General features: G+C 54.7%; 2 protein-coding genes across 6 annotated transcripts in view; both read left to right on the forward strand.

The window, feature by feature from the left end:
• Positions 1-22,090, forward strand: part of TBC1D2 (TBC1 domain family member 2) — a 42,532-nt gene extending 20,442 nt beyond the window's left edge. For 2 of the 5 annotated variants that reach the window (XM_070431094.1, XM_070431096.1), the window contains 8 exons: positions 6,046-6,441; positions 11,671-11,781; positions 12,682-12,869; positions 13,860-14,336; positions 18,038-18,158; positions 20,276-20,461; positions 21,141-21,262; positions 21,589-21,888. In XM_070431094.1, the coding sequence (XP_070287195.1) occupies positions 6,046-6,441; positions 11,671-11,781; positions 12,682-12,869; positions 13,860-14,336; positions 18,038-18,158; positions 20,276-20,461; positions 21,141-21,262; positions 21,589-21,796 (1,809 nt within the window). In that variant the 3' untranslated portion in view covers positions 21,797-21,888. Of the gene's footprint in view, positions 1-6,045; positions 6,442-8,077; positions 8,326-8,732; positions 9,120-11,670; positions 11,782-12,681; positions 12,870-13,859; positions 14,337-18,037; positions 18,159-20,275; positions 20,462-21,140; positions 21,263-21,588 lie in introns of those variants that run through there. The other 3 variants (XM_070431099.1, XM_070431097.1, XM_070431098.1) reach the window with 3 other exon arrangements.
• A 4,550-nt stretch (positions 22,091-26,640) lies between these two features.
• CORO2A (coronin 2A) overlaps positions 26,641-27,443 on the forward strand; it is a 45,160-nt gene continuing 44,357 nt past the window's right edge. The window contains exon 1 of the mRNA XM_070431100.1: positions 26,641-26,707. The gene's annotated coding sequence lies outside the window, so the exon portion shown is untranslated. The remainder of the gene's footprint in view (positions 26,708-27,443) is intronic.

Consider the following 27,443-nt stretch of genomic DNA (forward strand, 5'->3'; position numbering starts at 1 on the left):
AGCACCGGCAGCAGCCTCTCTAGCTAGAGCAGTGCCCTGGACCAGCACAGCTTAAGACCCAAACCCAAGCCTGGGTTTGAAAAGAAATCTGGACTGTAAAGACCACTTCTCCTTTCACCATATCCTACCCTTCTTTCTAGGAAATCTGGGTAGCCTCCCTTGACTTTGGCCAGTCCTTCTAAGGCATTACGAATTGTCAGATGAAGCTGACAGGCCCTGGGACACCGAGATTTCACTTAGGTTTGCCCCTAACAGCTCTGCAGCTGTGGAGGACCAACCATTCTTCAGTAAATGAAGGCGAGGTCTTGGAGATTAGTAAGGGCCACCCAGGCTGAGGGCAATTCCCCTGCAGTCTGAGTGAAAATGTCAGGAGGAAGTTGCTCAAGCATTAAAGAATTAGACTTTGTTACTGGTTCACTTGCCAGCAAACCTCATTCCTGTTCTTGAGCAGGTAGTGGGAGGAGAGCAAGTCTTGTGTGTTAGCTTTTGACCCACAATATGAATGGATTTTCATGCTCTCTGACCCATCTCACAAATGCTCTTTGGCCCAGTGCCGTGGTCGGCAAACTGCGGCTCGCGAGCCACATGCGGCTCTTTGGCCCCTTGAGTGTGGCTCTTCCACAAAATACCACGTGTGGGCGCACATACAGTGCAATCGAAACTTCGTAGCCCATGCGCAGAAGTCGGTTTTCGGCCTGAGCAAGTCTATTTTGAAGAAGTACTGTTGATATTTGGCTCTGTTGACTAATGAGTTTGCCGACCACTGATCTAGTGGGTAATTCAGAGCACAGGCATTTAAATAAGAGGGTGCAGATCCCAAGTCAAGCCCTGAGCAAGTCTCTTAACCTCTACAGCCTCAGTTTCCTCCTATATAAATGGAGGAATAGCCATGTTTCCTGGAGAGGCCTGTGTCTAGATTCATAAAGCCTGACTGGTGCCTGGCCAGCAGTTGTCCAGCAGATTCGGGCTTTGATTATTTTGACTACTGCTAGCATTCCCTGCCTTTTTTGTTGATTCCTTCTGGCCTTTGAAGGAATGACACACACGCCTGAGGGGCTCTGAGAAGAACGCTCCTGAGGAGTTCTGGGAATCAGACCTGAGCTGTTGAGGGCTTCCAGGAAATGTGCTTGTGAGGCATAGCAGTGAGGATGGAGGGCCGGCCTTCATTCACACTAGGCAGGGGGATCCCCAGCCCTGCCAACTCTGGGGTTTCACCTCCAGCCCAGACACCAAAACCAAAGAGGGGAAGGAGAAAAGGAAACCAACTCTTGGCTCAGAGGGGGCGGAGGAGGCTGGCACAGCCTTGGGATGCTGAGCACTAGGGACTCAGAAATGCAGGTTGGAGAGCTGCTCTCCATCTCACCCTCCCAGTCCAGTCCTTCAGCTGGGAAAACAGCTCCCTGGGCCACGGGGCCCACATCTACCAGATGCCCCTCCCATGGCCCTTCAGAGGGAGGCACCATCTTTCTACCTGAGGCTACAGGGGACATGGGAGTTGGGGTCGTGCTCTAGCCCAGACAGCCAGGTGGCCATTGCCAGTAACTTTAGTGATCCTTTACAAATTTGTATCTCAAATTCTGTTGGATCTGTGGAGGGCCCTGGTCTTTTTCTCCAGGTTCAGGGCTCTCATCACAGGCTGCCTCCTCCATGTTCTCATGGTACAGCCCAGTATCAGACACAACTGCTCTTCAGAAAAAATGGCACGAACTTTCTGGGCCTCCCCGTGTCATATTAAACCACAGGGTGACTCCAATACCCATTAAGTCATTATCTACCCCAGGGCCCTGCAATGCTGGCCCCACAGAGATTTGGACTCAAGAAGATAGTAAGTACCAGATGGCTGCTCGGCCAGGTGACTCCAGCTCGGTGCCCTTGGAGGCGGCAGGATTGTACCCCGCCTGAAGGCCGTCTGCTCTGGCAGGTGGAAGGCTGTTGTTTCTGGTGCTGTTCACCATCTGTTGGCTGCTGGGAATGAGGGACTCCTCCCGGGTCCTGCCTGGGGCCCTGTAGAGCCAACCTAGCTCACTCAGGATGACTTGGTGAAGGCATGTACTTCGTTTAGGGAACAGTGGGGGCAAAGAGCAACACATTATTTCCCTAGAGCCCCAGCCAGAGTTCAGAGTACACTCCCACTGTCCAGGATGCAGACGTTAGCGTGCACTCCGCATGTTACCTGTTCACCGTCAATAGACTCTGGGTGGGTTGTTTACACCTCTTGGGTATTGTTAATAATATTACCATGAACATGGGTTATTTCCATTTTTAAAGAAATTGAAAGAAGCATTTCAATGTAAAATTCATGAACAACTCATCATAAAGAAGTGAGGGATCCTGGATTAGGAGTTGGGAGCACTCTCTCATAGTGTGCTTTTCCACTCGTGGAGATCTACCACGTCCCTTTAGTCCTCTCCCTTCTCCTTGCTTCAGTCTCTATTTGCCTTCATCCCCACCCCTTCCTTTCTCCCTATCTCACTGCGGGGCAGGGATACTGGGGTGGGAGGAGAGCCTCCTGGGCTGGTGTCTTGGTCTTGGATTCTGAGAGCCAGATGTGGGGAGGAGAGACAGCTAGATGTAATGAAATGGGCTTCAGAGTTGACTCTTCCAAAACCTGGCGGGGCCCGGGGGGAGGGCGCGGTAATACCCACCTGATTCTGAGCCTCCGGCAAGTCTGAACTGTGGTCTGTTGGTATTTCACAGGCAGTTACCAAGGTGATCTCCAAATCTCAGCTGAACCAGAAAATGATTGGGCTTCTCAGTTTATCCTGGAGCCACAGGAATGTTAATCTCTCTCAGCAGGGCCCTGGGAAGTGATTTCTTCATTCCTGACATTCTGGTTTGGTTTGCAACCCTCCCCCACTTCCTGCAACACCCAAGCTTCTCACCTGCTCTTCCATTCAGCTGGGGCTTTGCTTGAGCTGTTGATTCAGTTGTCTGGAACAGCGGTCGCCAACCGGTGGTCTGTGAGGTCCAAAAGGTTGGCAACCGCTGGTTTAAGGAAACCTTTGGAGCAGCGGTCGCCAACTGGTGGTTCGTGGACCACTGGTGGACTGTGAGGTCTGAAAGTTTGGCGACTGGTGGTCTGGAAAGCCTTCCCAGCCATCATCTCCCACCTGCTGACCCTCACCTCCCTCCTGCTGACCCTCATCTCCCACCTGCTGACCCTCATCTCCCTCCTGCTGACCCTCATCTCCCTCCTGCTGACCCTCATCTCCCTCCTGCTGCTTGGCCAACTCTGGCCCTTTCCATTCTTTAAACTGACCTGCCTTTCTGTAGAAGGTGCTGATCTTCTCCCCACCGCCACCCCAAGCAGAAGTCATTGCTCTCTGCTCTGGGCCCCCGCAAACACCTTGCTTCCCACTGTTGCAGGAAATCGCTCTATTAGTGGTTCACCTTCGCTCCCACCTGCCAGGCCCCTTCTGAGCCCCAGCAGTTGGCCCAGGGCTTTGTACTCAGTGGGTGCTTGATGAAGGTTGGATGGAAGAGAGAAGCAGAGAAGGGACAGTCACTAGTACTGAGGTGTCAGAAGATGCACACTAATTTTGTCTTGTCATTAACTTACTACATAAAATCATGATTTGGGGCAGTTCTCCAAAATAGAATTGTTCTTAGCCAAGAAAAAAAAAATTAAGTGCTTTAACATAGACAGTTACCACCTGGGATGTCAGCCTTTCCCCACCTATTGCTAGTGGAAGTGGGCTTCTTGCAATGTCACGAGAACATGAAATTTCTGAGACTTGCACAGGAGAATGAGTGGCATTTATTTGCACTCATTAAACCCCTGAGTTTCCAAAGTCTCCTCTCCTCTGTCCACCATGGAAAAAGTGTAGCTGTGTCCTTAGCAGAGCTAAGATTAAAGCTGTTGCCCAAAGTCGCTGTCCCACATTTGCACAGTCCACTCCAGCATCAGGCTAGCCCAGTGGTCGGCAAACTGCGGCTCGACAAACCGCAGCTCGCGAGCCACATGTGGCTCTTTGGCCCCTTGAGTGGCTCTTCCACAAAATACTGGCTCTACCACAAAATACCGACTTCTGCACATGGGCCACAAAGTTTCAATTGCACTGTATGTGCACGCCTGCACGTGGTATTTTGTGGAAGAGCCACACTCAAGGGGCCAAAGAGCCACATGTGGCTCTCGAGCCGCGGATTGCCGACCACGGGGCTTGCCTATCTTGTGTTCCAGCTGCAGTCCATCAGTCCATTGCATGTGATCCACATGGCCCAGGACCATGCAGCTTCTAGGAACACGGGTAAATGCAGGGAAACGGAGCAAAACCAGAGGAAGGAGAGAATTCCTTTGGGGATTTTAACCTCAGATTTTGAGTCTGCAGCAGCCCCACCCCCTCTGGCCAGTGACCTGTGTTCCAGTGATCTGTCTTCCAGGTTAGACTGACAGGCTCCTTCCCTGGGTCACCTGACTTTACTGCCTGTGCGTCTATCTCCCCCAGTGGTTTTCAGGGAATGAACCGGTGGTTCCCTGGGGAGTGTGAAATCACAGCTTCCTGGTGAAACTGCCCAGATGGCCATGCTTACAGTGTCTGGCCTTCCCTTTGCTCCTTTCCTATTATTAATAACTAGCTAATTACAACAGTGTCCGATGCGGTTAACGTGTCTCCAGGAAACTGTGTTTTTCCAGATGAGGCTGACACGGAGCACAGCATTGGCCTAAAGACCCTCCCTACAAGGTTCACGAGGTTCGAGGTTCATTTGGTGCTGGTGGCTGGGCTGCCTGGCTTCTGATCATCTGATCCTGGCCCTGAATGAATCCACACTGTGCTTTGGGGCAAGAGAAGTCCTGGGGAGGGTGAAGGCTCCCAGTCATGGGGAGCCAGGCCGAGCTTGAGTTTCCATGTGAATCACATGCTTCGCCAAGGAGTAAATCGAGGTCTGTTGCTCTCTAGCGCTCCCTTGCTCCAGCCTTGCGGGCATCGCTTGGTGGACTTCGGAAGCTGGGCACAAATGGATTGAGTGAGGCTTTCTGTGTGTGGCTTAGCGTGAGGATTGTCAATGTGTTTCCTCTCTATTGCTGTCTCAGCTCGTAGCAACAGCTTGGGTGCTCTATTCAGAAGGATTCTGAGGCCTCAACTCGGCTTAGCAGGAAGGAGTATTGAGGTTATTACACCTGCCACAGGACTGAGAGAAGGGAAGAGCAGTGCCTGTGTGCCACGGCACCCCTGCTGTCATTACTGACCAAGCACAGGCCTTGGAGTCTGGATAATTTAGGATTAAATTCCACTCTGCTCTGCTGGGCCTCAGTGTGTTCATCTCCGAAATAGACAGGTGTTACTCAGGATATGGGCCAGCTGCTGTAACAAAGAAGCCTCAAAGTACTATGGCCTAAACCCGTGGTCGGCAAACTGCGGCTCGCGAGCCACATGCGGCTCTTTGGCCCCTTGAGTGTGGCTCTTCCTAAGCCTTAGGAGTACCCTAATTAAGTTAATAACAATGTACCTACCTATATAGTTTAAGTTTAAAAAATTTGGCTCTCAAAAGAAATTTCAATCGTTGTACTGTTGATATTTGGCTCTGTTGACTAATGAGTTTGCCAACCACTGGCCTAAACCACTTTGGAAGTTTATTTCTCTCTCACATTCTCATGGAAGAGCCCAGAGGCAAGTGAGCAATTCTGAGCTGGTAGGGCAACATTGCCATCCTCCACATGCAACTTCTGCTGGGAGCCCCACATGGCTGCTGTAGTTCTTGCCTTTTCCCAGCCAGAAGAAAGGGGAACTGGACCAGAGAGCATAGGTGTAGTGGTTTCAAAGGTATCTATGACCCAGAGCTGCCCACACCCGGTATAGGTTGAATTGTCACTTGGTCACACCCAGCTGTAAGCTTAGCTGGGAAATGTAGTCTTGAACTGAGAAACCACGTGTCAAGTTAAAACTCTTGAGCGGAAAAAGAGAGAATGGGGGCTGAGATGAGATGACCAAGAGGGTGATGCTGGCCACCTCCTGGGGCCGTGAGGAGAGCTGGTGAGAACATGCTTCACCTCTGGCGCCTGGTAGTCCTTCCCTGTGTTCACAGGCACTTTGTTTCCCTGTCCAGGAGCTGGTGAGGATCCTGCACAAAGCTCTGGAGGCCGCACAGCAGGAGAAGAGGGCAACCAGCGCGTACCTGGCAGCGGCCGAGGACAAGGACCGGCTGGAGCTGGTGCGGCACAAAGTGCGGCAGATCGCAGAGCTGGGCAGGCGGGTGGAGGCCCTGGAACAGGAGCGGGAGAGCCTGGCACAGACGGCGAGCCTGCACGAGCAGCAGGTGCAGGAGCTGCAGCAGCACGTGCAGCTGCTCATGGACAAGAACCAGGCCAAACAGCAGGTCATCTGCAAGCTGTCTGAGAAGGTCACCCAGGACTTCATACATCCCCCTAACCCACTCCTTGTGCCTCCAGACGCTGCCAACAGGGACTTCCTGAGCCAACAGGAAAAGATGGAGCATCTGAAGGTAGGGCCATGCCCTCCAGGCCCAGCAATAACCCTTACTGCTGGAATGTTCATATTTGACATAGATGTTGGTGGAAATATTGCTACATACTTCCTGACCTTCTTAACCAGAAGGCCCAATGCAGTTTGATCTTTTCATGGCGTCCTAGGCTGAAAAGGAAAGGTATCTCTAGCTTAGCAAATTAGGAAGAGCCCAAGATGGGTCAGAACTCCTGAGGACTAGACCACCCATACACCTGGGGCCTGGCCTGGTCAGATTGCTTGGGTGTCACGCTGATGCCCTGGGGAGCCTCCATGGTTCCAGGGTGGCCCTCCCCCAGCAGTCCCGCACACAGAACAGGTGACCTGTGGCTGGCTGTGAGCTGCTCACAATGAGGCACTCATCCCTGCACCTATGCCACGTGCTTCACCTGCATCCCTTCATTCAGTCCTCGGACCAGCCCTGTGACGCTGTCACTCATGCGCTCCATGTGCTGAGGCAGTGGGGGAATTGGAACTGGGTTGGAGCACACGTTTCTGACTAGTCTGCTCTGCTGCCGTCCAGCTTTGCCTCCTCTAGCTACTGCCTCCCCCTCGCCCAGGCTGTGGTCCTCACCAGGGAAAGGCTACCCCAGCCCATAGGCTCCAGTTGTAGCATGGGAGGCAGGAACTTTATTTTAGTCATTAATGGGCTGCTGTGTCCTCTCTAGAGGGTAGTGACAAGAGCTGCCAAACAGTTGGAGGCCTGAGGCTTGGGGTAGGTGCTCACAGTCCCACTGTTCCTGAAGGCAGCTAGACAACCAGCCAGGCCTGCCCCAAACCCTGCCACTCGCAGCCACACACGTATACATATGTATAACGGGGAATTCCTGTGCTGCTGCACCAGAGAACTATTGTGGGGAGCAGGAGAGAAATCCAGGTGCTTTTGACGGGGGAGATGAGAGAAATGGACTCACTGCATGCTTCCCGCCTGCCCCAGAGAGCTGCCTGGAAGCCTGGACTCACCTAGGAGACTGGGCGTGCCTCTGAATCTGCATCTGCAGGAATTTATCAGCGAGCCCAGACACGAGGAGCCTCTGGTTATGATTCACATCAACCAGACTTGTATTTGTAGCTGATCCTCAGAGGCCCAGCATCTTGTGCTAGGAAGACTTGCATGTCTAGAGTTCTTAGCTGCCATTTTCCTGCTTGCCCTGTGATTGAGAACAGCCAACTTTAAGAAAATGCCCCCTTATTGTTGAAGCTGTTTGATAGTAGAATCATCAATCTTAAATATCAGAGATGGAAGGACTCAAAAATCTAGTCTGCTCCCCCACCCTCCCACCCCCATTTCTGGCAGAGACAGCGAGTCCTGGAGAGGTGAAGGGACTGGTCCAGGGTCACACAGCACAAGCAGCAGAGTCACAGCTAGATCCCAGGTCTCCCTACACCCAATCCACTGCCTTCCCCACTAGCATACTAGTCCACACAGCATTCCCCAAAGAAATTTCCCAGGTTCCTGATCCCTGTGAAGGCAGGCAGGCAGACTCCTTCCTCCACTCTGTCCCCTGTCCCCTTTCTCCACTTGTGTCTTCCTCCTTTGCTTCACTGGTGACTGTCATGTGGCTTTTCTCTCCTCTGAGATCTGTTTCCTCCCTGCAGTTCTGAGCCAAGAAGAACACTCCAGGGAAGGGCGATGAGCTGAATGGGAACACTCCACCCAACACCCACAGCTGTTCCAGGGGCGCTCAACCCTGCCCTCCCTCTCTACCCGACGCAGCATGTCCCAGGGCCTGGGATGAGGAAAGAGGGATGGGAGCAGGAGGCAGGACCAGGTGGTGGTGCAGAGCACACTCCAGCAGCAGACTCCAGCGTCCTTTCACCCGGCAGTAACTTTCGGTTCCTGTGGTGGACCGAACACACCTGGGTTTGTCCTGCCTCCCTCCGTCCCATCTGCATGACTGAGGAGAACTTACCTCTCTGTGCTTGTTTCCTCATCTGTAAAGGGAGAATGTTAGCACTTCAATACTTAGCCCACAGCGCTGTGGTCAAGATGAAATCATGTGCAATAATGAACATGGGGAGAATGGGCCTGGCACTTAGTAGGAACTCAGGTGGCTGGTGGTTCTCTCTTGCCTGGAGTCTTGTTCATTTTCCCAGGCACTTGGGAAGAATCCACAGTAGCAGCAGCCAGAGATCTTCTGGAAGGGAGTGCAGTGGGTACAAGGCACCCTCAGAGAGGTGAGAACTCCAAGAGGGAGATGGCACGTGCACTGCACTTGCCCCATGCCATCCTTGCACCAAAGGGTCTCAGGTCTGATTCCCAGTCAAGGGCACATGCCTGGGTTGCAGGTTCGATCCCTGGCCCCAATGGGGGTGCATGCAGGAGGCAACCAATTGCTGTGTCTCTCACATCGATGTTTCTCTGTCTCTCCCTCCCTCTCTTCCACTCTCTCTAAAAATCAATGGAAAAATATCCTTAGGTGAAGATTAACAAAAGATAAAAATAAAAGAAAGGGTGAGTAACTTTTCCCAGGCTCAGCAGTGAAGGCAGGATTTGTATCCAAGCAGTGTGGCCCTGGAGTCCATGTCCTGGCCGCCAGGCAGCACTGAACTCGGGCAGCACCTGCGTCATTGACACGTTGTTGTCATACCGGCTAGGAGAGGTCAGACCAACCTGCATGCATTCAGCCAGAAGAATACCAAGGACAGCCTTGAAGGGTAGGACTAGACTTTTGATTTCCAGGTGGATTCCAGTGGGGAGGGAGCTAAGTGCAATGGTTAGGACTTGGCTTTAGAATCTGACAGACCTGGGCTCAGTCACACCCTGCCTTGTACCAACTCTGTGACCTCGGGCAACCAACTCCTCCTTTCAGAGCCTCGGAGACCTCATCTGTGCTATTTTCTTTTTTTCTGTTAATCCTCACCTGAGGATATTTTTCCATTGATTTTTAGGGAGTGTGGAAGAGATAGGGAAAGACAGAGAGAAACATTGATGTGAGAGAAACACATTATTGGTTGCCTCCTGCATGAGCTCTGACCAGGGCCCGGGCAGGTGAGGAGCCTACAACCAAGGTACATGCCCTTGACTGGAATCGAACCCGGGACCCTTTGGTTTCCAAAACGACACTCTACCCACTGAGAGAAACCGGCTAGGACTGTGCTATTTTCTGAGCTGCTGGGAGGATTATATGAGATAACGTGGGGAGGGGGTGGGGAGGTGATGGCGCTGGGAGCCTGCATGGCCTGTGTTCATGAGTCCCTGACTCTCTAGACCAGCGGTTCTCAACCTGTGGGCCGCGACCCCTTTGGGGGTCGAACAACCCTTTCACAGGGGCCGCCTAAGACCATTGGGAAACACATATATAATTACCTATTGTTTTTGTGATTAATCACTATGCTTTAATTATGTTCAATTTGTAACAATGAAAATACGTCCTGCATATCAGATATTTACATTACAATTCATAACAGTAGCAAAATTACAGTTATGAAGTAGCAACAAAAATAATTTTATGGTTGGGGGTCACCACAACATGAGGAACTGTATTAAAGGGTGGCAGCATTAGGAAGGTTGAGAACCACTGCTGTAGACACTAAAGTGTAAGACTGTCCTGGGAGCAGGGCGTGGTCCTCATGCAGCAGACAGGGAGGTTTGCATCAATCTCACTGTCCCTACCACACAGGATATGGAAGTGGGGTCATGAAGGGGAAGTAGGCAGACACTTGCCCAGAAGAGCAGCCAGTGACCCCAGCAGCATTTCCAAGAGAAGAGGCCTAGATTTTGATCTAGGACAGGGACACAGTTGGCTGGGAAGAGGAAGTCCTAGCCAGGAGGAGAGAGCAGAGTGAAAGCAGGGGGCGGCTGGGGTTGGGGACAGCACAAAGAGCCCCAACAGAGTGGTGAGCACAGGCCACCGGATGAAGTCAGCCCGGGGCATGTATTTCCCGCTCAGGAGCCCTGGGAACAGGTGGCCCTCCCACTGTGTAACTATCTAGGCGGAAGGCGGCAGACCCTGCACAACAAATTGAGCTTCTGGGCTGGGAGGGTTCTTGGCCAGAATGAAGAGCTGCCCAGGAAAGGTCAGGATTGCCTATGAGCTGTGCACAGTTGACCTTTCCTGTAAGGAAACGCCACAGGCTTGGTGTGATGTTCTTAGTTTCCAGGTAAGTCAGGACCTATCCAAGGTCATTCCTGCAATAGTGTCTCTCACTCACCTACAGCCGGTACCTGGTTCTGGGCGGGAGAGAAGGGTTGAGTGTCAGCTTGTAAATGCCCTGGAATGGCTGGGCGTGCTGTGAGAGTGTTGTCCATTGCTCCTGCAACGCCCGTCCAAGCAGAATAAAGGCTGAGAGCCATGGCTGTGGCTGCTCCTTCCTGGGGTGCACGCTCCCACTTGAACCTCTCAATGCCTGGCCAGCTTCTCCTTGCACACCCACTGGATAGCCTGGCTCAGAGAGGTGCATCACCGCTATGTTCATAATCAAAAACAACAGGAGAAAGATTATACTAAGTTATGGTAAATTCACCCAATAGAATAGTCATCTGACATCAAAAATGATCACTGGGAAGTTTCTGTAGCAACATAGAAAAGTACTCACAAAGTGACACTAAGTAAAAAAATTCTTCACCCAAAACTGTTCAGTATAATTGCAAGTATATGACAAAATAGGCTCATTTTAGAAACAAACATTACCCTTCTCCCAGCTCTCATCTCTCCTCCCAACCCCACCGCCAGGCCTTCATATAGGGAATGGAGATGGGCTCTGAATCCAAGGGTTTACTACACGGCAGGAAGGGCTCCAAGAAAGAGAGAACCAGCCCACGACTGGGGCTGGATTCAGTAGAAAGGGGTGGGCAGCGACAGCACAGGCTCTTGTATGGCCTGCGGTCCTGTTCAGATAAGGACTGCTGTGTTTCAGTCCCTGTACTTACAGTTATAACACATGTGAACTCATAGTCTCCCGCTGCCCAGTGGGGTGGTTGCTATGTGCTCCTTTTGCAGATGAGAAAACAGCAGTCAGTCAGGTCTCCCAGCCAGGAAGTCGGAGCCAGGACTTGAACTCCAGGCTTAGTGCTCTCTTTGCCATTTAATTCTAGGCTCAAGACTAGAGAAGGGGGCTATCAGCAATTTTGTTTTATTTCAGATTTCCTTTTCTGTTGCATTATTGGAAATTTCTAAAGAAAGGAAGTGTTGGCGGCTCATTTGAGGGTGAGACCCAGGGGGATGTTTACAGTGCAAGTCCTTAGCTGCTTTGCCCTCTTCTTCAGGATGACATGGAAGCGTACCAGACCCAGAACCGCTTCCTCAATTCCGAGATCCACCAGGTGACAAAGATCTGGAGAAAGGTGGCTGAGAAGGAGAGGACCCTCCTGATGAAGGTGAGAGGTGGGACCCCTCTTCTGGCTATCTCTCTTCCCGCCACCCTTTCAGTCTCCACCATCTCACGCATCTCCCTCCCTCCCTCATTACCTGTCTACTCTCTCTCCCTCCTCATTACCTGTCTACTCTCTCTCCCTCCTCATTACCTGTCTACTCTCTCTCCCTCCTCATTACCTGTCTACTCTCCCTCCCTCCTCATTACCTGTCTACTCTCCCTCCCTCCTCATTACCTGTCTACTCTACCTCAAACTGTGCTCTGATTGCCACTCTGATCGCACAGGTACAGAGGGAAAGGCAGCAAAGGAAGGGTGTGCAGTGTGTGTCCCATGAGGTGGGAGAGAGGTGGTGTGTTGGAGGGGCAGGAAGAGCCCATGTGGTGGCAGCAGAAGGCACAGGAGTAGTGTCCAGAGCTCCCTGTCCATCCCCCGGGCACTGCTTGGTGATACACCTACAGCTCAGTGCAGGCAGCCTGCTCTAGGCCTGGTGCCCTCGAAGCCTCACCGCAATCCTGAGGCAGATCTGTGTCATTCCCATTGCTCAGATGAAGCGAAGGCACAGAGAAGTTAACTTGCCATAGGCCACCCAGCCAGCAGTAGCTGAACCAGAACAGGACCACAAGCCATACAAGAATCTCTGCTGTCTCTACCCACCCCTCCCCTCCTTCTGCTGAATCCAGCTCCTGCCCTGGGCCAGTTCTCCCTTTCCTGGAGCCTTTCCTGCCTTGGATTCAGAGCCCATCTCCCTTCCCTATATGAAGGGCTGGGGGTAGGGAGGGGAGGGGAGATGAGAGCTGGGAGAAGGGTGTGCTGCCTAAAGCTCTTCGGGCCTCAGGCCTCTGAGGCAAGCCAAGCCCAACCAAGTGGCCTGACCAGCCCCCACCTCCACCCCACCCCCCACAGTGTGCCTACCTCCAAGCCAAGAACTGCCAGGTGGAGAGCAAGTACCTGGCAGGGCTGCGGAGGCTGCAGGAGGTCATGGGGAACCAGAGCAGCGAGTGCGCAGAGCTGCTTAGACAACTCATCCAGGAGGCGCTGCAGTGGGAAGCCAGCGAGGCCTCTGCTGACAGTGTTGAGCTGAGCCCCATCAGGTGAGCCCAGCGGTGGCCAGGGCTGGCTGGGGTGGCCTGGGGGTCCCAGCTGCCCTGCTGACTGTGCGTGGCACTGCACATTTCTTACCTCCTCACATCTTCAGATAAATGAGCGTGTGGTTGGGATGGGCCCCGTTTTACAGCTGAGGCAGTGCAGGCTCAGAGAAGACAGCCCCTTGCCAAGGCCACACAGCACATTAATGCAGCTGACCTGGATCTGCCTCCAGAGCTCTGTGTGTTTTTTTCCACTTTCCCATGATGCCTCCCAGAGGTTTGTCTGAAAGGGGAGGAGAAGGGATAAGCCAGCTGCCTCCCTTGAGCCCAATGGACAAGGACAGTTAAATGTAACAGGCGGCACTGTGGCTGGGAGCCCCGGTCTTGGAGCCACACTTGTGTCTCTCACTGTGTGACCTTAGACAAGTCACTTTACCTCTCAGAGCCTCATGTGTAGCCTCCACACATGTGTGTATGACCCTGGTTGCAAGAGTACTAGGGTTCAATGAGATAGCATGTGCAGAGCCCACACAAAGGCAAATGGTGAATAAGTGAACAGCCATCTGGAATGGATCCCCAGCCCTCCCACCTCTGGTTAGCGTTGATGCTGTCTCTGCCCCATCCATTTGGGGCTTACTGGCTGTGGAAGTGGGGTTCTATATTGACAGCGCAAGACTCCTTGGGCCGAAGGCAACATGAAGTAACAAGAGGATCCTTTATGTTTGCACAGAGTAAATGTCTCTGCACGCACTTGCTCTGGGCCAGGCACTGTAGGCCCCCAGCAGTTAGTAACATAGGGTCTCAGTGGGTCTTTATGAGGCAGAGCAGGCGTTTCTCTACCCATTGTACAGAGAACTGCGTGACCTGTCGGAGCTGCGTGGCTAACTGGAAGTGAAACACAGGCAGGAGCCTTGCCCAGGGTGTACCCCTTCCCCATTGCCCCTTATCCGGGGAAGGGACCTGCAAGGGGTTGCTAACACGGGCTTTTCCTGGCAGCGAGTATGATGAGTATGGCTTCCAGACGGTGCCCAACTATGAGGTGGAAGACCTGAAGCTGCTGGCCAAGATCCAGGCCCTGGAGGTGCGCTCCCACCACCTGCTGGCCCACGAGGCTATGGAGCGACCCCTGCGAGAGCGCTGGGCTGCCCTGGGTGAGCTCGCACCCTCCGTGGAGCTCAAGCAGCTGCTGCGGATGGGCGTGTCCCGGGAGCACCGGCCTCGAGTCTGGAGGTGGCTGATCCACCGCCGCGTGCAGCACCTGCAGGCCCCTGGCCGCTACCAGGAGCTGCTGAGCCGGAGCCAGACCTGCAAGCACCCTGCTGCCCGCCAGATTGAGCTGGACCTGAACCGTACCTTCACCAACAACAAGCACTTCACCTGTCCCACCTCCAGCTTCCCCGACAAGCTCCGCCGGGTGCTGTTGGCCTTCTCCTGGCAGAACCCCTCCATCGGCTACTGCCAGGGCCTGAACAGGTGAGCCCCAAGGCCCCAGTGAGGACAGAGCCTTTGTCCTTTAGAGCAGCCCCTTGTCTCTTTGGAACCTCCCAGAACCCGGAGAGGTGAGCCCAGGAGGCTTGATATGATCCGCACTGTACAGATGGGGACAAGCAGTGAAGGGACACATTCAGGACAGAGGGCCAGAGCTCGGGGCTCCTCATCCCATGCGCTCTGCTTCGGTTTGTGCTCAGGGAGTGCCACCCCCAGGGAAAGCATGACCAGTCCCCTGGAGTTGTGTTGTGCAAACACAGCTCACAGCTTGTGGAACTGTCTGGGTCAGGGATCATTTGCTTCAAACAAAACCCACTCAGCAGAGCCAAAGGAAAAGAGAATCTGCCAATGTTACAGGGAACCTCACACAAACCAGGAAAAGAAAATAGAGCTACAGACCACATGGTCATTGGAAGCCCAGGCAACTGCACAGCCCCAGGGGGCATCATTCACCCCGCATTCCATGGGGACCAGGTCCCTGTGATTGTGCAGCTGAGAGAGTACTGCTCTGCAGTCCCCCGTGGGGCTGCGTGGTCTGTGGCTTCTTGTTCCACATTTCTGCTTCCTTCTCTCTCAGTAGACCAGCCTCTCTGTCCATCATTCCGTGGACATTTAGGGCCTGTGGAGGCTGTCAGAATGGAGACCTCAGGCCCTGAGCCTAGAGCCTCTCAATGGGTCTCCCTTCTGTCCATGCCCTCCTGTCCCAGATATAAATTTCCAAAGGAAGGAATCCGATGGGCCCAGCCTGGATTCATTTCTCCTTATACCAATACGCAGAAGATCGGGGGTGGAGGTGGGTCCCTCGGTAGGGCTGCCCCCTCAGTACTGTGGGGGCTCTCATGGATGCCCCCAGTCATCTCAGGAGAAGTTGCACACTCTCAGATATTTCCCAAAGCAAGTTTTGACTCACTTGAAACATACTTACACAAGCAAAATTTACATAAGCCATTCTGCTCTTTTTTCTGATAGTTGGTGTGACATTTATTCAACACAGATTAAACATTGAGACTGTCCCTACTCACATGCAAATGGTTCCCATGGGTAGATATTTCTGATACTTTATTTCCAGTCTAAATTGAGTAAAATTGAGTATATACATGTACAATTACTGGGAATTCTGAGTTAAATGCAGAACAGCTCATCGGTGCTTGAAGAGGCAGGCAAACTCCTATAGCAGAAAGGGATTACAGGTAAGTCACAAGGAAAGATGCTTCTCCCTGTGTGGAAAGAGGGGGGGTACACAGGAGCAACTGAGGCCCAGAGAGGGGTGACACACACACACAGTATTTCTTTACTTCTTTCTCTGAATGCTTTTTTTAAGAAATGATTATTGGTATTTAGAAAAATATCCATGTGACTTCTTTAAATAGGAAGTTAATCGTAGTAGAACCTGTTTTAATGTAGAGGGTGGTGCTTATTCTTCAAAGGCTCTTAAACCCTTTCACTTGTTGAGTGCCGCCATCTAGTGGTCACCGTGGGAACTGTGTGTATCCTGTGGAGGACAGACACTGCTTACTATACTAGTATATGCAACAAATCCTGCCTGTTTAGAGGGTGATAGATATGATAATGATTTAGTGCTAATTTAGAGCAAACATTTTAAAGCCATTTCCCTTTAAACTATAAGCAGAGTGCTAAAAATTGTGTCCCATTCTCCCCCCATTGCCATACTACCTTCTTTGCAGACCCACTGGGCTCTAAATGCCTTAGGTTGGAGTCTGGCTGCGGCCTTGAGCAGTTCATAGGCCCTAGTTGGTAGCAGTAGCCTCTCATCACTGACCTTTTAATGTGCAGCAATCTGAGCCGATGCTGGCAGCCAGCTCCAGAACTGAGCACATCCAGGCTCTAATGAATGGGGTGAGGTGGAGAGAACACCGGCATGGACTTGGGGAGCCCTGGGTTCTCTTTCCATTCTGCTTCCAACTGACTGTGTGACCCTGAGCAGGTCACTTTTGCTTCCTGGGCCTCAGTCTTATGGTGTCGGCAATGAATTTATCTAGATTGGTAGGACGTCGCTGCCTGGAGCCTTGTCTTGTGAGAGTTCTGAGGCAGCCTCCACACTCAGTGGGAAGACTGCCCTGACCAGTTAGTTATGTCTGCCCTGGGCATAGTCAAAGGGAGTGGTGGCCAGGGTAGTGTACATTTGCTATCCCATATGACCTCTGAACCCACCTCTACCCTCCCCATCTCTGAGAGGGCAGGGCTCTCCCAGGAGACCTGTGACTATCATCCACTCAGCTCGGACTCATGAGGGTTTGTACAGGTATTTTAGCCAGAATGAAGGGAGAGTCTTTCTGAGTCTATGGGAGGGATAAAAGGGTTTTTTTTTCTTTTGAGAATTGACCTTGTTTCTTTAAAAAATATGAACTTGAGAAGAGGTTGGAGGTCCTGAATCCAATCCAGTAAAAGCCCAGAGAAACATAAACATCTGGACACTGAAATGTGCTGTGTGCCCATCGAGAATGTGAGCCAACACTGCCAAGGGTGCTCATGGGGTGCACTGTCAAAAGGGGCCCGATGCCCCCTGGACAGCCTTGGCCAGAAGGTCACACGAGGTGTCTTCACTGTAGGATTTCAGAGGCCTTGCTAAGCGATTGTGTATCATGGCCTCCAGAAGGGAGCTGGAGTGTGCAGCATGCCCTAAACATCTTTGAACACGTGACCTTGTGTCGACCCAGCATCCTGACAGACAAGGACATTTTGGAAAATGTATTATTGAATTGGCCCTGGAGGACACATCAGGAAAGATGGGAGAAGTGGAGAAAACAGTACTTTTTCCAGGCAGACTTCCCTGCTCAGCACTGTGGTTTTTCATTACCCAGGATCCCATTGGAGCCCCGTGAAAACTTTAGGGGAGAGGGGAAGCAAATGAGAAAACGATCTCCATGAACTGAGCACCTGGTACATGCCAGACAGCGAGCCACGCACTGTCGGGGCTATCTTCTCACTCCAGATGCCTCTCAGCCCTGGGAGGCAGGTAGTATTAATCCCACTGCACAGGTGGAAGGCTCAGAGAGGTTTGCACACTTGCAAAGGTCTCAAAGCCTGTGGATATTAAGATGAGATAGCTAGCCCAGCTGGTGTGGCTCAGTGGTTGAGCGTCGATCTTTGAACCAAGAGGTCACGGTTCGATTCCCGGTCAGGGCACAAGCCGAGGTTGTGGGCTTGATCCCCAGTGTGGGCGTGCAGGAGGCAGCCAATCAATGATTCTCTCTCATTATTGGTGTTTCTCTCTCTCCCTCTCCCTTTCTCTCTGAAATCTATAAAAATATGTTTGTTTGTTTTTAAAGATAAGGATAGTTAACAGTTATAAAGAAAGCACTCACCACGTGTCAGGCACTGTGCTGGGCATTTAACATGTGTTAATTATGTTTATCCTTCTAACAGTCCTGTGATTATTAGGAGGCTGCTGAGGCTCAGAGAAGTTATGTAACTTGCGTAGGGTCACCCAGCAAGGAAGTGGCAGGACCAGGATTCACATCCAGGCAACCAGACTTCACAGCTCCTGCTCTAAGCTGATCCCCCTTGCTGTGGAAATCCCGGATGTAGTACTCCCCAAAAGCATGTTTGTCTCACCCCAGGTGCCAAAAACAGCAGCCTGGCTAGGGAGTGGGGTGGGGCAGGACTTCCTCCTGGCACCCAGAGAGCCACCTCTATCACTCCTGGCCTCCTTCCCTCCCACACAGGCTGGCAGCCATCGCTCTGCTGGTCCTGGGTGAAGAGGAGAGTGCCTTCTGGTGCCTGGTGGCCATCGTGGAGACCATCATGCCAGCTGATTACTACAGCAAGACGCTGACAGCGTCCCAGGTAAGCAAGGCAGGGAGGGGCTTGGAGTTATGCAGGTCAGCCCGAGCTGTTCCTACAAGCCAATGAGTCTCAGAAAAGTCAGGACTCTCTCAGGCCTCTATTTACCCCTCTGTACCGTGGGCCAGTAGCCCCTCACTGGGACTGCTAGGAAGTGCTGGTGAGCTGATGACCTTTAGAATTGTGGAGTCCCTGCCCACAGAAGACAGTTGTTATTCCAGTGGTGACATTAGAAATGGTTGTTTTCTGGGGAGCAGAGAAGAAAATCTAGTGTCACTTGCTATTTGCCAGTAAAAAATTTCAAAATAGAGGTCAGGAAGGTGGAAGATGGGCTTGGGAGGATGGAGGTGGTGGTGATTCTTCACACACACTCATCCTTCCCTACCGTGCAGCACAGCTGCCTCCATCATCTCGCCTCAGCTGTCCGCTGAGCACAGGCTGGGCCTGGAGTCCAGTGAACTGAGAGCCACACTCTCCAGTGTCCAGCTGTGTGGCCTTGGCAAGTGAGATCACCTCTCTGACCCCAGGCTTGTCCACTTTTGAATGGGAGGAGCACTACTGCCTGGGTTTGTTGAGGGGTGTAAATGAAGCCATTTCAAGCCTCCCATCTCCACTCTCCCACCTCGCCTGCTCTCCCACCTCACCCATTGCCCTGTTCTTGCTGCGTCAGCACCATCTGTTTTGTGGAGAGAGGCCACCTAGAGGGAACTTTCTCACTCCCAGCCCCAAACCCGCCAAGCCATTATCTGCCCGTCCATCCTGTTCTGTTTTCCTCCTACGATCCATCGATCCATCGCCCAGCTCCAATTCCTCCTCTGGGACATCCACCTGGTGCAGGACGCTCAGGCGGGATGGGTGTTCAGGTGTGGAGTAGAAAGGTCAATCAGACGTAGGCGGTGAATCCGGTGAGGATGTTTGGCAGGAAAGCTCAGCTCATAGCAGCTTACAGTTGGGATTCTTCTCAGGTAATGACAAAGCTGAAGGCTCCTCCTGGCCCTCTGCTCTGCCATCCTGGCGTGGGCCTTCATCCCCCCACTCATCATGTGGTCCCAGGGTGGCCGTGGCCCAGGCTGGAGGCAACAGAGGGTGGAAGGCAGGAGCTGGCTCCCTTTCCCACAGGCCAGTGCTGTTTCACTAGACCTCCACCCACTCGTCCCTTGATGACCTTGAAGTAAATCTCAGACTTCATATCAGTTCATCCTTCAGAAGGTTCAGTGGCATCTTAGATTGAGCGAATTACCCTACGTATTGAGCTGGACTCTAGGCCTTCACAGTGGATGGACCTGGGATCCTGGGAGAGGAAGGAAGGAATGGGGGGCGCGTGTAGCCATGGCCAACAGCTAACACCTGGAAGAGGACTTACGTGGAGGGGAGGGCTGAGAAACAGGGTTACAGGAAAACAAGAGCCGCAGGAAGCTTAATGGGCCTGTCTTGGAGGTGGAAGGTCAACCAGAAAAGAACCATGTCCTAGAGCAGTAGTTCTCAACCTTGGCTGCACATTAGAATCACCTGGGCTCATCTGAGGCCCAGAAATCAGGATTTTAAAAAGCTTCCCAGGTGATTCTAATGTGCAGCCAAGGTTGAGAACCACTGTCCTAGAGCCTGGGAAGGAGCCAGTGCTGCGAGTAATCAACAGGGTCACGTAAAACAAGGATGGAGGCAAGACAGTGACTACTCGGAGAGGCCACTGGCAGCCATTGATGTCTGGGGCAGCAGGACAGTGTGACTCCCCCCAAACATGCTCAGAGCGTCTTATGCCTCAGGCCCAAGTGGGTGTAGAGAAGCAGCTGTGACATCAGCTGGTACAAGCTGAGCTGCTTGGCTTGAGGTTCAGAGGATAAAGGGGCTAGAACTCCACTGTCCATGACCTTACCATCCCACAGAGACCTCCATGGCAAAGCCCGCACTGCAGCCTGGGAGCAGCGAATGAAGTGCTGCTGTGCCTTCTCCCAGCCAGGCTGCCTCAGCCCCTCTGCACACACACCCCCCTCACCCCTCGGGGCAGGGCAGGGCCCACACTGAGGCTCCAGGACTGTGGGGGTGGGGGGGTGAGGGCAGGAGGAAAAGGAGGCAGCCCCTTCCCAGGGCAGCAGCTGACAGGCCCCCTCGTCGGCCACCAGGTGGACCAGCGGGTGCTCCAGGACCTCCTCTCAGAGAAGCTGCCCAGGCTGATGGCCCACCTGGGGCAGCTCCGTGTGGACCTCTCCTTCATCACCTTCAACTGGTTCCTCGTGGTCTTTGCCGACAGTCTCATCAGCAATATCCTCTTCCAGGTCTGGGACGCCTTCCTGTACGAAGGCACCAAGGTAGGGTGAGCAAGGGGCCCTGGGCAGGACCATCACCCCTGGGTCTCGATTCTGCCCCTGGAAAATGGGCGGACAGTGACCCTCTCTGGCTGAGGACATCCGCTGGGAGCCTGGCTTTGTAAATTACGTGCTTCGCACACATGAGAGGGAGCGGTTCTGCTTCCCAAGACGCTTCCTAAAGCTGGAGGTTCCTTCCCCGGAGAGGAAGCCTGAGCACTACCCAGGAGGCACATCCCTATTCTGTCCGTGGCCACTCCCATCACCTGGGCCCCTCCTCGCTCCCGTGGACCAAGCCCTGGATTGGGAGGTTGGCACTGGGTCTGGTCCCGGCTCTTGGGCGATCCTGGGCAGGCCCTCCCCCACCATCTGCCCATTTCCACACGGTGGTTGATGACATACGCACTGCACAGTTCACAGGACCCTGGGATTTGCCATTTCATCAGTTCCTGCTAGTGCCCCATGGAAAGACAGTGTTACCCCCATCGTGGTAGAGCCAGGACTCAGCCCCAGTCCCCAAAGTCCAAGCTCCCCTCCCCCGTGGCCTCCCTGCACACGTTGCCTCCAAGCTCTCAACCTCTGCAGCCTATCCAGGGCCTCCCACCATGGTGTGTGTGTTCTCCCTCTGGGGATAACCTGCCCTGGCCCTCCTTGCCCTTCCTGAGCCCCCACCTGGCCCCAGGTGGTGTTCCGTTATGCCCTGGCCATTTTCAAGTACACCGAGGAGGAGATCCTGAGGTTACAGGACAGCCTGGAGATCTACCAGTACCTGCGCTTCTTCACCAAGACCATTTTCAACAGCCGGTGAGAACCCACCCCTGCTCTCTCCACCACTCCCACCACCACACCTGCTTATATGTCACCTCCTCCAGGAAGCCTTCCCTGACCAGCCTATCCTCAGTGGGTCAGAGCCCCCATAGCCCCAGGCTTCCTCCTGCCTCAGTAACATATGACTTTGAGTCAAAACTGTCTTCTTCTTTACCATTTCCTCCCTGGAAGGTGAGCTCCCCAAGGGCAGGGGCCAGGGGCCCTAGCCATGAGGGCAGAGTGGTTGCAGGCCTGCCTGGGGAGGCACGGTGAGTGCGGGTGCCCTGGGACACTGCTCTCAGCTGACTGTGCTCTCCCCCCAGGAAGCTGATGAGCATCGCCTTCAACGACATGAACCCCTTTCCTATGAAACAGCTGCAGCAGTTGCGGGCGGTCCACCGGGAGCGGCTGGAGGCGGAGCTGCGGGAGCTGGAGCAGTTCAAGGCCGAGTACTTGGAGACTCGGGCAGCCCAGGACCCGGTGGTGCCTGAGGGTTGCACCAGTGAGGATGAGGGTAACGGGGAGGCCTGACGTGGCCACCTGTACTCCCCAAAGCCCTTCCATTCGTGACTGTCAGGCCCACAGGAGGGCGGCCTTGGAGCAGTGGTCCAGCCCCTGGAGCCCATCCCATGTGACGCTGGGCAAGGCCCTTCTGCTTCTGGGCTCCAGTCACCCCATCAGAACGCTGGGTGCTGGTTGGGTGCCCAGGGATGCTGCCCCTTCCTCACTTCCTCCTCAGAGCACTTTAGCGCTCGGACAGGAGTGCTGTCTTTATAGGGAACTGTGAACATTCTCTAAGTTCTGTATAAAACCATGTAAATACGAGAGATAGTTCACAAGCTTTGGAATTTACTCGATTCTCAGTAGCCACCTGTTCCTAGGTAAGCCCCACCTGTTCCTGGGTGAGCCCCACCTGTTCCAGGGTGAGCCCACCACACGGGCCTTCCCGGCCTAAGACGTCCCTGGCTGCTGGTCGGGTTCCCGAGGAGCTGGGCCCTTTGCATTTAGGGCTTCTGTCTTCCTGGGCCAGAGCACCTCCCTGTGCCAGGACCCATTTTCTGAGCCTGGTATCTGTGCTCTCCTTTCTGTTCACAGCCCGAGGAGGGGTGGTCCCAAGGAAAACCCATGCCCACCACCAAGAGGACTGGGTGTGGTGTTGGGCAGAGAGCCCTGGGTCAGCTGTCCGACCTGATCTCCCACCACCAACTTCGTAGGCCGGGCAAGAAGAGTCACCTCCTCTCTGAAAGAGGTGGTTGGAGGGTGAGGACGAGGCAGTGAGAGGGTCGCTGCAGCTGCCCCAAGTCAGGGCTGTGGGGACTCAGCTCCAGTTCTGGGCGCTTCCAGCCCTTCCTCAGTCAGAGGCTCCACCGTCCCCTCAAGGCAGGGCATCCAGGCCGGAGTGACTGCAAAACCTGTGACTGTTTCCGGGCAGCCTCAGGCTCCTCAAGCTTCAGTGTGAAGGCCTGGGGGTGCGGGGCTCTCACAGGGAAACCCAGCTCTGATCTGAGGCTCCTGTCCAGGGCTGGGGAAGGAGACTGTGCCCTTCGCTGGGGACCAGGGACAGGCCCTCCGTCACCCACAGGTGTGCACATGGGTTGGCACACCAGGCACCCAGTTCCCCCACGCTGTGCCCCACACAACCCTGGGGAGGGTGCGCAGGGTTCTTTCCCACCACATTCCCGGGGCTCAGGCGGCCCGAGGACACCAGGCCTCCTGCGGGTCCCCACACGGGCTGGACGGCCTTTCTCGTTTTCACTCTACTTTTCATATGCTGAGGCCCTTTGTCACCAGAAGGATCTGTGAAGTGTGATGGTGGTGTGAGGTTGGACTGGGGGGTCCTGGCTGTACCCCAACAAGCTGGGTGCTGTAACCCTAAGGGCCGTCACTGGGGAGACAAGATGACGCTGGTGCTGAGCTGGTGCCTGGCACAGAGTACGGTGCCCCTACGGGCAGGCAGTGGTCTTTCCATGAGGAAACCCTCACTCCGAGGGCTCAGGCCTGTGGAGGCCCAGCTCCAGGAGAGACTGCAGCCTTGAAAGTCAGATTCCCTCCTCAGCAAAAGGTAAACCACCCGGAGCAGACAGGAGCTGCCAGATGAGCGGGCCCTCCTGTCTTCCCTCTTCACCCACTCCTCTTCCTCCCCTCATCTTCCCTCAACTCGCCCATGCTCTCCCTTCCTCTTCCTCTCCCCTCCCTCATTTTCCTTCTCCTTCTCTCCACTTTTCTTCTCTCCTCCACCTTCTCTGCCCCACCCCCATTTCTTATTCCTGCCCCCAGAGGAGAGGCTCTGCCCACTTGTGTAACCTGACCTGGTCCCTGGTCCCTACTAGCATCCTGAGCAGCTTTTCAAAAACACTGATGCTGGACCCGCTCAGAGCCTATTGTGGGGCAAGGGCATTGAGATACACTGAGAGGTTGGGGACCACAGAACAGTGAGGACTGACTGGTGGGGCCTCCTCCAGCCCCGAAGAGGGGAGCTAGAGCCAGAGCCAGGACGGAGAGCTGCCTGGCATAGAGCACTGGCCCACTACAGGCCAGGCTCAGCTTACAAATGACGAGACAGGCTCAGAGGTTAACTTAGCCTAAGAGTGTAAGCCATGCTCAAGCCTAGAGGCCCTAAGGCAGAACCAGGGAGGGTTCCTCCCAGCTCCCCTCCCCCATGGACCCAAGGGAAAGGGCTGCCCTGGCCCTTGGCAGCCTCCGGAGTGGTGTAGGGCCTGTGGGGAGAGACCCAGGCAAAGAAAAATGGAAGGAACCGCCATCAGCCTGACCAGCAGGCTGTGGCAGAGACAGTCACACTCCTAAGGTCTGAGGCTGCTGCTGCTCCTGGAGGGCGTTTGGGGCCCACCCCTGGTGTCAGGTTCCTGGCCCCGCACCACAGCTGTCGCCCCCTTCCCCAGGGGCTGCTGCCTTCCAGGGCTGGAGGATCTGATCCCTCACAGCCCCCACCTTCCTACCCCAGGGGATGGGACCTCTTGCTTAAGCACCCCACTCCAGACGAATATTAGACCCCAGCAAGCTGAGGTCCACAGCCCATTTTATAGGGGGGTGGGGGATGACCCAGGGGCCTCCCTGGACCCAAATCCTAAGAAGAAAGGGAGTGCGCAAAGGAAGAGGAAGGGCCTGGAGGGCACTTGGGGAGGCCCCCCCACCCCACACTCAGAACCTCATCCCTGGAGCTGCTGCCCTATTTCTCAGCTCAGCCTCCCACCGCACAGGACCATATGGTACAGAAAGTCCCAGTTGGGCAGGTAGACAGAGGACTTGCCGCCCCCTCACCCCCCCCCCCCCCCCCCCACACACACACGGTCCCTTACATGGCAGGTTAAACAAAGCAGACCATGATGACACCTAGGGAAGGAAGGTGTTGGTTTCCTGGCCGATCCCAAGCAGCAGTACAGCCCAGCAGGAAGTACTGGCAGATGGGCCCAGCTTTGGAGCCAGACCTGTTATGTGGTTTCCAGCTAGGGTTCCCCATGTGTGCAATACAGAGGATGCCAGGGACTAGCTTTCCTTAAATGGACACGGTTAAGGGGAGGGAAGGAGCAGGGAAAAGGACCTCCCCCACACATGGCATCTCCAAAAAGGGTCCCAGGGATGTCTATTGCAGAGGCCTCCAGTGGCCTCCCTTCTGCCCTTCGGTCCATGTGCCCACGGCATCCACAGGTCCCTGTCAAACCAGCCTTTTCCCAAGTAGTCTCAGCCACCTACCTTCATGGCACAGTGTGGGATGGTGCAGATACAAGGGTGGCAGGGGCGGGGGCGGGGGGGGGGGGGGAGGGGGGCATCCACAGAGCAGCTGGATGGCTTCCTGGGGAAGCATGTTGGTGCAAACCTGGAAGGAAGGATGAGTGAGGTTAGACAGTGGGAGCTGATGCGGTAAAGAATTCCTAGTAGAAGAGAAGGTGTGAGCAAAGGCACAGAGGAGTATGTAAGGGGGTGGGGAGATGTTCCAGAGATACTGCCTAAGCCCAGGTGAGTTAAGACATTCAGGTGCCTTAGCCTTCAAAAGGTTTTGGTGCCCAGCCCCCAGGTGTCATTAAAAATAAAGGCAACATTGAACCGTAAGTATAAGGAACTCCCACAACATTCTGATTTTCCATTTGCTTTTTGGAACATCAAACACTCAACTCTGTCGTGCTGGTACCAGAAGTGTGCATCCAGCAGGCCTACTGAGCAGGCCAGCTCAACAGTCCTGGGTCAGGGCCGCAGAGCGGAGGCTTTGCAGGCCGGACTGAGGGGCTGGGCTTTGGGTGGTAGGCAGAGAGCCCATGGGCTCTGGGCCGGGCCGTGGCCCAATGAACACTGACTCACAGGCTTTGGCCCTGGCTTTTCTAAGGAGATCATCAAGAGACCACAAATACTTAGCGACTCTAAGCCTCAATTTTCTTATTATCTGTAAAGTGAGGGTAATCATAGTGGCCACATAAAGGAGTTATCAGGATTAAGTGAAATATATGTAAGTTAGGACATGGTGTGCACTTTTAATCGCTCAACAAATGTCGAGTGCCTACTATGTTGCAGGCACTGTCTAGGCCCTGGAGATACCACACTGAACAAAACAAAGAGCTTTTCTCAAGAGAGGCGGAGTGGCTATCAGCTTGGTCTTGGGAATCATTAGCTGTGTGTTCTTAAGCGAGGTATGTAACCTCCCTGGGCCTCGGCTTCCTTATATGTAAACTGAGTAACAGTGTAACCTCATGGGCTTGTGAGCTAATTAATGCACGTAAGGTGCAAAGAACAGTGGTAGGTGGTGGTATTCAAAGGCGGGGGCCTCCCCATCGCCTCTCCGCACTCCAAGCCTGCCAGGCTGCGCAGCAGCGCCCCCTCCTGGCTGCCGGGAGAAGGAAGAATCGGTCCGACACCCCGCAGCGCTCCCAGCCCTTTGGCTCCGGGGCCGGGTTTACCTAGCGCTTCTCCTGCGGCGGGCTCTGCGCGCGCACTTCACCGGACTGGTGAATTAGGTCGTCTCGTCTAATTCTCAGTGGCTGCCTGAGACAGGCACGGTGACTGTTTCCATTTCACCAACGGGAAAACGGAGGCTCCGGGAGGTCGAGTCCCTCGTCCCGTCCCATGCAGCGAGGGGACCGGCGGGACGTCAAGCCAGGCGGGTCTGACTGTCCCCAGCCTCAGCCGGTGGCCGGGGAGCCCGCCCCAATCACTGCGGCGAGTGCACGCCGGTGTGTGCGCTGGGTCCGTGCGCGTGTGCACGCCCCGAGGCCAGCCCCGGGGGGCCGGGAGCGCGGCTGGGGGAGTGGAGAAGGAGGGGTGGCCCCGCGGGGTGCGCGGGCGGGGCTGTGCCAGACTCCTGCCCCGCCCACCAGCCCCGCCCGCCAGGCTGTGGGGGAGGAGGCGGTGGCTCTGGGCGCGGGGACTCGGCGGGCGGCGAGGAGCTCGGAACCGGATCCGGACGCCACCGCCACCTGCGCGGCCGTCATCAAGGTAGGGCGGCCCCGCGCTGCCAGCCGTGCCTCCCCGGTCTGCGCGCGGTGTGTGCTGCGTCTCCCGCTGCAGCACCCGGGAGGGATGCTGGGGCAGGGCGCGCCGCGGGGACCCGGCGGGGCGCGGGGGGACCTGGCTTCCAGCTTCTCCGCGTGACCTTGCACAAAGCGCTGCTCCTCCCCAGGCCTCAGTTTCCCGTTCGGGATAGGGGGCGAAATGGTGGCCCCTTTCTCACTGGGCGGTGAGGAGGGGCCGCCCCCAGGTCTAGGCTCCGGACGGCTAGGGCCCGGCTAGGGCACTGTCCACCGCTCACCCCTCCCGCCCGCTGTGAGGGCCGCTCACCCTGGGTGTGGCCCGCCGGCCTGAGTGCCCCTCGGGACCCGTGTTGGGACTTTTCCTCTTGGTACAAAAAACAGGAGGAGGGGACACCCCCAGGTCCCTGTCGAGCTGGCCTGGGTGTAGAGGTGGGGCGGTCAGAGTCTGACGCCAAGTAGGCTTCGCGGTCTGGGTCGAGGGGACCCCTGGGTGGGAGGTGGAGGGGTCCTTGGCTGCAGAGGTGCCTGGACCAGGCCCACACACGCAGCTGGCTTTAAGGAACGGTATGGGCAGACCCTTGGATATGCTCAGCTCTGTGTCCCAGCCCGGTGTGAGAGGAGTGGCTCACGTCCATGCGTGGACCCCAGAGGCCAACAGTGCTAAGAGCTGGGGCTGGGTCAGAGCCCATGTCTGAAGAATT

Source organism: Myotis yumanensis, unplaced genomic scaffold (genome assembly GCF_028538775.1).
Source record: "Myotis yumanensis isolate MYYU_CA2020_CCGP unplaced genomic scaffold, mMyoYum1.0.hap1 SCAF_12, whole genome shotgun sequence".
In the NCBI taxonomy this organism is placed as follows: domain Eukaryota; kingdom Metazoa; phylum Chordata; class Mammalia; order Chiroptera; family Vespertilionidae; genus Myotis; species Myotis yumanensis.